This window comes from Pediculus humanus, genomic scaffold (genome assembly GCF_000006295.1).
Source record: "Pediculus humanus corporis 1103172107650 genomic scaffold, whole genome shotgun sequence".
Classification (NCBI taxonomy): domain Eukaryota; kingdom Metazoa; phylum Arthropoda; class Insecta; order Psocodea; family Pediculidae; genus Pediculus; species Pediculus humanus.
In genome coordinates, this window is record NW_002987260.1 from 1 (window position 1) to 8,638 (window position 8,638).

At 23.6% G+C, this 8,638-nt stretch overlaps 3 protein-coding genes across 3 annotated transcripts in view; 2 read left to right on the top strand and 1 right to left on the bottom strand.

Moving 5' to 3' along the window:
• Window positions 1-1,017: 1,017 nt before the first annotated feature.
• On the bottom strand, window positions 1,018-1,734 carry Phum_PHUM273500 (uncharacterized protein; the record flags this gene model as incomplete). Its single annotated transcript, XM_002426711.1, has 2 exons — window positions 1,018-1,148; window positions 1,401-1,734. The coding sequence occupies 2 exons, from the start codon at window positions 1,732-1,734 to the stop codon at window positions 1,018-1,020; spliced, it is 465 nt and encodes a 154-aa protein (XP_002426756.1).
• An 848-nt stretch (window positions 1,735-2,582) lies between these two features.
• On the top strand, window positions 2,583-3,734 carry Phum_PHUM273510 (Phosphatidylinositol transfer protein alpha isoform, putative; the record flags this gene model as incomplete). The annotated part of the gene is made up of 4 exons (XM_002426712.1): window positions 2,583-2,633; window positions 2,748-2,993; window positions 3,075-3,401; window positions 3,474-3,734. The coding sequence occupies 4 exons, from the start codon at window positions 2,583-2,585 to the stop codon at window positions 3,732-3,734; spliced, it is 885 nt and encodes a 294-aa protein (XP_002426757.1).
• Window positions 3,735-6,300: 2,566 nt separating this feature from the next.
• Phum_PHUM273520 (protein singed wings 2 precursor, putative) overlaps window positions 6,301-8,638 on the top strand; it is a gene marked incomplete at both ends in the record, with an annotated part of 4,189 nt that continues 1,851 nt past the window's right edge. The window contains 2 exons of the mRNA XM_002426713.1: window positions 6,301-6,748; window positions 8,178-8,320. Coding sequence (XP_002426758.1) covers window positions 6,301-6,748; window positions 8,178-8,320 — 591 coding nt within the window. The remainder of the gene's footprint in view (window positions 6,749-8,177; window positions 8,321-8,638) is intronic.

The window sequence follows — 8,638 nt, forward strand, 5'->3', positions numbered from 1 at the left end:
ATTTTATTCTATATATATATATATATATATATTTGTAAAAAAAATAATGATAAAAACTTTATTCGATTACATTTCTAGCATGTGCTAGTAACCAATTGGTAAGAAGGCTTCTTGAAAATATACAATTGTCAGGCTTTCTCGATTCGATTAATGAAAAATTAGAAAATCATCCCATTTTAAAGTTTGCAGTATTCGGATCGATTGCTAGCTTTGCTGTTCCGATTGTTTTATACATTGCTTTCGCAATGGCATCACTCGTTATTACATTTGCTGGCTTTGTTTTAATTGAAGGTATTAAAATACAAAATAAATTTTTTTTACAAATGATTTCCATAATAATAAAAATTGTAAAAATTTTTTTGTTTTTTTTTTTTTTTCTCAGGAATTATCTTGACTGCTGGAGGACTTTGTTTGTGTGTTTGCCTATTATCAATGGCCATGGTCATGTCTGCATTGGCTGTTATTTTAGGCATTCTTAATAGTATAGCTACAAAACTTCAGATACTTAATAAAAGTTAATAATAATAATAACTAAATTTTAGTTAAAAAAAAAAAAAAGATAAGAGCTAAGTAAGCACACAATGATTTGAAACCAAAGGTTATTATTGATCTTGTTAAATCAACTTTATATTGTTTACAATATTTTGACTTTATTGTTATTTATAAAAAAATTTTTTTGTTAATAACATAAATTATTATTATTATTTTCTAACAGTGTATAATTTGACTCATTACCATGATATTATTTTTAAAAAAAGGTAAAGTTATTAATTATTAAATGATACATAAAATAATAAATGAGTTTATTTGATTATTACATAAAGTTTCGTAAAAAATCAGATAAAGGATAAATTTAAATTTTTAATAAACACCATGTGAATTATTAATATTTAAAACATATATATGATTAAAAACAAATTAAATATACATATATATATATTTACAAATGATAAAAATCAAATAATTGTTTCGAATTTTAATTTCGGTCATCTATTGAAAGAAACAAAAATTATCGATTTATTCTTTTACATTCATACAAGTTTCTTCGATTTTTTCCCATAATTTTTCTTTACAGCATTTATCATTTTTACTCAAATTAAAATAAGCAAATGAACATTCTGGTGTGTCACTTTCTGAAAATGCAACATCTGAATTTGTTAATTAAGAAAAGTTTTTTTTGCAATTATTTGGTAATTTAAAATGAAAACGATATTTAGATAAAAAGATACATCCAGTAATTAAATCATCAGGACATTGTTCATCGAATCTGACTCCTGTTATTACTTTTAAAATCTTTAAATTATCCCTTAATTAAAAAAAATAAAATTAAAAATTAGTAATTATATAAAAAAAAAAAAAAAATGGAAAATTAAGTCAAGGTAATACTCACTGTAATTTACGGGCTGTTTCACATCGTTCATTGTCAAACGGTTTGGAAGAGCCTAACAATTCATTATTAGTTTTTTCTAAAATAATATTTTCTTCAGAAATTTTTTCACACCGTTCAGCAATATTATGAACTTTGAGATTGGTATTTTCAATTTTACTAAGTATTGTTTCGTATTTATTTTCTGCATCAGCTAAATTTTTTTTTGAAACATCAAGTGATTGTGAATATTTGAAATTATTTACGTCAAAAGCATCTTTGGTTAATTTATCTTGATGAGCAATGGCTTGTTGTAAACGTTCTGTAAAAATTCTACTTTTATGTATTATTTGTTGCACATTTTCCATTTTCAATTAATTAATTAATTATTAAAATTAAAAAAACAATAATAAAAAAAAAATTAATAAAGATTAACTCGTAAATGACGACAAGTGTAAATATACATGTATTTTTTTTAACGTTTTGTAACCGCTTTTTTGTTGCCAACTTAACACCTCACACCAAAACAATGTTGGTAGTTGTGAATTATTCTGTGCGAAGTTTTTATTCCAAGTAAGTTTCTCCAATATTGTTTTTCAATGATTAATAATTAATTACAAAAAAAAATTTTAAATTTTATTAAAAAATATTTAAATGATTGGTGTTGGTGTTTGAAAAACAAAAAAAATGTTATAAGTAAAGGTATAAAATTTACTAAAAATTTAAATAAAAAAAAAAAAAAAAATACTTGATTTATCTTCTGTTACGTAAAACCGTTTTATTTATTTACGTTTCTAAATTTTAAAATTATTATTAAATTTAATTTAAATTTAAAATAATAAAACCCCTAAATAATTTTAATTATTTTAAAGATTTATTAATTATACATTTTAATAAAAAATTATTAATCGTCGTATTCAACGAAACATTTTAGTACTATTTTTTTTTTTTTTTTTTTGTGTTATGTTATTGATTTTATTTCCTGAAGACATTCATTTATTAAATTAATTATTATTATTATTTGTTCCATTTTTAATTTAAATATTTGGCTATGCATATACAAAAATTCTAAAAAATTTTTTTTGATTCATTTTTTATTTGTTCATTAGTAGAAATAAATTTTTTATTTTTAGCTTGGCATCAATCTAATATTGGGAAATATAAATCACCCTTGAGAAGAAATTATTTCAAGATTTTTTTTTACATAATAATAAAAATGGTTTTAAAAAAAGAGTACAGAATATGTATGCCACTGACAGTGGAAGAGGTAACTTTAATTATTTTTACTACAATTAACAGTTTATAATTTTTATCCCATTGAATAAATAATAAATTATTTAACCTACATTCGGATTTGATTTTTATCGTAATGCTTTTACAGTACAAAATTGGGCAACTGTATATGATTGCTCGACACAGCCAAGAAGAATCAGTTTTGGGAGATGGAGTTGAAGTTATTCATAACAATCCTTGTGAAGATCCCATACATGGAAAGGGTCAATACACTGAAAAAAAATTACATTTATCTAATAGATTACCCTATTGGATTCAATCATTCCTTCCTAGAGTTTTTTATGTTGTCGAAAAATCATGGAATTATTATCCGTATACCATAACGGAGTATACTGTATGTTTTTTAAACGAAAATAATTTAGAAAAAAAAAAAATATAATTGGGATGTCATGCAACTATTTTTTGTAATTTTCAGTGCTCATTTATTCAAAGATTTCACATTCTTATAAAAACAAAATTTCAAAATGATGATGGATCAAGTGAAAATTGTTTGGGTCTTACTTCTGAAGAATTATCAGAAAGAACGATTGAATATTTAGATATTGCATATGATGAGATAAGTGCTAGGAAGTATAAAGAAGAAGAAGATCCTAGATATTTTCAAAGCAAGCAAACTGGTAGAGGACCTTTGATTGAAGGTTGGAGATTTTCATCTCAGCCAATTATGTGTTCTTACAAATATGTTCAAGTCAGTTTTGAAGTTTGGGGATTGCAGACTAAAGTCGAAGATTTAATCCATAGGGTATTTATTTTATTTTATATTTATTAATAAATTTCAAAATAATTAATAAAAGAATTTTTTTGTTCATTTAAGAGCATTCAAGAAGTTTTACTTCTTGGACACAGACAAGCATTTACATGGATCGATGAATGGTACGGAATGTCATTAGCCGATGTAAGACTTTACGAGAGTCAAATGCAAAAGGAGACCAATGCCAAGGTAGTTCGTCCAGAAGAAGTAAAAGACGTAGAAGAAGAAAAAGAATCTGAAAATAATATTCCTCAAAGTACCGAATTGGTCGAAAATGTTGATTCACCTAAAGGCGGAAGAAAAAGTTGGTTTTCTTGGTCTTAATGTCAAAAAAAAAAAAAAAAAAAAAATTTATTGTTAAAACATCGTCAATAATAAATAGCTATATGATTTTAGCTAATTCGTTATTGTTTTATAAAAAATTATTCACACATGAAGGAAATAATAATGGTTGACGTAGATATAAAAATTTTTTTGCTTTTCTCAAATCTTGCGGTCGCCATTTTTATTATCATTTAATCGCTTATTCACATTATTTTTGTTTTAAATCTCGAGCTAAACAATAATTTCACGAGTTTGAATGGAAAAAAAATGATACAAGAGTAATTTTTAATTTATGTTTGAGTTTAATTACTCATTTTTAAGATTTTTTTGTGTTCGGTGCTTATTAGAAGATTATAATGCACAATTTATTTGTTCAGATTTTATTTAAATAGAATTTTATGGCCGTTTTTTTAAGAAAAAAAAAAAAAATTATTCCTTTGATTTAAAAATTAATCTGCGATTAATTATTATAGTAAAATTATTTTTTAAGTTAAGTCACGTGTAAATATTTTTACACGTTTTGCTCAAAAAATTTTAAAATTAATTTTAATTTTGTAAAAGATTTCTTATTTTTAATGGTTTTCAATAAAATAATTTATAATTAACAACTGTTCGAAAAAAAAAAAAGAAAATGTCTTGCCTTATTTTTACGGGGGGGGGAGGGGCGGGGGAATTATTACAGATTAAGAAATTTGTAACAAATTCTACAAAAAAAACAAAAAATAAACAAAAACAATTGTTAAATTTTTATTTAAAAAAAAAATTTACTTAATATCTAATTTATAATTTAAAAAATTTTTTATTTAAAATGTTAAAAATATTTTTTTATTGTTTACTTAAGTCGATTCCCCCTCCCCCTATTTTTTTTTTTGTTTATTTACAACTAATAATACTCATTAACAATTATCATTATTATAATTTTAAGTTGACAATTAAAAACAGTAAATGTTTTTTTTATATTTTATAAAAACAAAATAAAAAACGTATTATTATTATTAATTTTAAATTATGTACCTGAATGTAGAAAAATTGCTTAGATTCAGGTTGTTACTTAAAAAATTATTATTATTATTATTATTATTATTATTTTGTAATGAAATTTTCGTTGTTTTTATCGATATAAATTTTTTTTTTTATTATTTAAACTACCATCAAATTAATAAATTCGGTTAAGAAAAAACAAAAAAAAAAAACAGAAAACGAAGTGTTGAAAAAAAAAAAAACAAATTAAACGTTTGTTGTTTGTTGTTGTTGTTGTTGTTGTTGTTGTTGTCATCCTTAATTTAAAATCTTAATAATCACAGCTTTATAAAAAAAAAAAAAAAAATTTTTTTTTTTTTTTTTTTTTACAGTCAGGTTTTATTTAAAGTTAGGCGTTAAGTAGTAGTCGTGGATTTTTAGTTTTTAGAGTCGTATTAAGGAAAAAAAAAATTTTTTTTTATTTTAGTTTTTCTTTTTTTTTATTCGTTTAACTTTTGTAATTAATTTTTTTTTTTTTTTTTTAAATAAATGTGTTAAGTGAAAGAATATTTTTGAAATCAGATAGATAAAGATAGGAAGAAAGAAAGGGAGAAGAGAGAGAGAGAGTGATAAGGATAGAAAAATAACAAAAACAAACGAATAATCCAATGGACGTTTATTTAAAATTATTCATTGGGTGAGTGCAATTTTATATGTGATAAATAAACATTTATTATTATTATTTTGTGTTTGTTTATAGTTTTAATTGATTGTTTCATTCCAGAAAATTTAATTTTTTAGAAAAAAACAAACAAATTTTTGCTTCTTTGTAATTTAATTTTAATTTTTTTTTTTAAATATAAGTTTGTAACATAACAAAAAAATTTTTTTTTCACGTTTATTATTATTATTATTATTATAAAATAAAGTATTGATTATATGCGTTGAATCCTTTAGAATTTTTTTTATAATATTTAACAGAAAAAAAGTAGAAAAAAAGTAGAAAAAACAAGTGGGAGGAAATAAATTTTTGAATAATATTATATTTCCTACTAGTTGTAGTATACAAGAAGAATTTTTTTTTTTTTTTCTATCTATTTAATAACCGGCTTGTTATGCAACATTGTTTATTTATTTATTTATTAATAATTTATTAAAAAAGATTTTGTCAAATTTTTGTTTTTATAAATAAATTCAAGTTACGAAAATATTTTTATGAAAAAATTCTAAGTCAACGAACGAAGACAAACTCATTCACTATAAAAAAAAAAAAGTTTTTCGAAACGTTTTTCACATAAATTTTTTTTTTTTTTTATCAATTTTGCTTCGAGCGTATTTTTTATTATTAACAACTTTCGAAAAAAAAAACAAGCAAGGAAGGAAAGAGAAAAAGATAGAAATAAATAAAAAAAAAAAAAATTTAATGATAAAAATCAATAACCAATCAATTACGTTTGTTCTCATTCGTTCGTTCGTTCATTCATTCATTCATACACTCATTCATTTATTAATTAATTAATTTTTTTTTTTTTTCTTTCTTTTTTTCAGATTTTTTTTTTATGTAATTCAATCGAGTTTTCCGATAAGAGGAAAATCAATATTAAAAATGTGCCAATTAAATGATAATAATGATAATGATAATAAAGGAGAAAAAGTCGAATGTTATATGAATGTTACTAGTTATGAAAAAAATTCAAAACTTATTTGTTACAATGGTTTTATATATAATAATGATAACAGACGTGCTAATATTGTTTTTGCATGTACTTGGTCTAGCCGTGTTATCAATCCGAAAGAAATAGTTAATAATTATCCATTTGCACACGAATTAATATTAAATGATGGTGATGTGAGGGATATCGTTACGGATTTTCCACCATCTAAAAATTTACGGTATTTGTCACTCATTAAATTAAACATAAAAAAATTAAATACAAAAATTTTTTATCATTTGGAAAATTTATTATTACTCGATTTGAGTGATAACAAATTGAAAAGTTTTTCCGGTGATTTGATAAATAATAATTTTCATTTGAAGAAAATTAATTTAAAAGGTAATCATTATTATTATTATTATTATTTAAATTAATTACTCGTGACGAATCGTGTGTGTGTGTGTGTGTGAGCCTTCGTTCGCTTTTCTTTTTCTTTTTTTTTTTTTCTCGGGGGGGGGGCTGGGAGGGGAGAAGGAGGAGGAGGGAGGGGTTTATTTGTTGTGATATTAACGTTAGATAATAATGATTATCGATTTATCGATTATGAAAATAATTTTTTTTTTTTTTTTAATATTAAATATAATCGCGTACTCGTTAATTTTTTTTTTCGCTTTGTAATTAATTTTCTTTCCCCCCTCCCTCACCCTTGTTCATCTTCTTCTTCTATTTCTCTCCATTCCCTCCTCCCCTCCTCCCCTTTGTTTTTTTTTTTTTCGCGGAAAGAAAATTAAATTACGAGTTTAATCATCCACGATGAATATTATCCCTTATCCTCCATTTTTTTTTTTTTTTTTTAAAAAAAATTTCAAACTGGGCTGTTTTATTTTAACGTTTGTTATATTCCCTGAATTTTTATCAATCATTCTAAAACAATGAAGGTTTTTTTTTTTTAATCATCATTTTTAAAAAAACTTGATAATAATAATGATAAAACATTTTTTTAAAATCAAAACCGTAAATAGAATTTTAATTTAATACGCAAGACTGTGTTAATTTTCTATAGAAATATTTTTTTCCGTTTCGTTTTTGCAAATTTTATTAAAAAACTATTAATTGTTCTAAATGGTTAAATCAATTTTTCGAAAAAGAATAATCACATCGTCATGAAATTTTTTTTTTTTGACTAAAATCCTTTATTTACTCTATGAAAAAAATGTTTGAATTCAACATCATTGAAAAAATCAAATCGGTTTCGTCACGACGTATTTTATAAAAGTTTGGTTTTTTCCAAAATATTTTCTTTCTTATTTAAAATCAAATCGTGCCTTTTTGCTCTCCTCACTCCCTCCCCTCCCCAGCCTCCCCACAAAAAGTTTACTAAAATTTTACTTGTATATTTTATGATTCAATTAAATCGCCATCGCCCGACGCACACACACAAATTAGTTAAATTATATTTAACCGTTAAAAAAAAGGCGAAAAATTTTATTATTTTTTATTTTTATATAACCCCGATGGCAAATTTTATTTTTTTATTTTCACTTCCGCTTCCTCTTTCCTTATCCCCTCCCCTCCCCACCCTCTCCCTGTCTCTCTCGCTCTCTCGGTAAAAAACAAAAGGAAAATTTTTACGCAATTAAATTTGTCACATTATCCTCCTCTTTTTTTCATAACTTAATTTAAAAATTTTTAACCTCAAAAAAAATTTAATTTTTTTATTCCGGAAACGACCGATGACGTCATCGACGACTCCGACTCCGTCCTTTTCACATTTCTCATTTCCGTTTCGTCTTATTATTATTATTATTATTAATTTTTTTTTTTGCAGGTAATCCTTGGGATTGTTCGTATTATTTTAATTGGATATTAAACAAAACGATAAATTCGAAAATTGTTAATAAAAATTTTCTCGAATGCGGATATGGAATTTACGCGGGAAAACCAGCGTATTACGTCATGTTATTTATTAAAGTGAGTATTTTTCAAACCGTTCGTTTATTTTTTAATCACGTTCGTTCGTCAAACGTTAAAAAAAATTATTATTATTTAAAGAAAACAACGTATTTTTTCCGTCGCGACTTCGACGCGACAATATGGCGGATTTTTCGGTTAAAATTATGCGGTTTAAAAAAAAAAAACAAGTGAAAAATTATAATTACGATGACGGAATTAAATAAATTATTTTTTTTCTTTCTCTCTCTTACCCACTCTCTCTCTCTCTCTCTCTCTCTGAGAGTTTTTATATATAAAAAGAGAAAACGGACAAATCAATAGTATTTTAAATTGCTT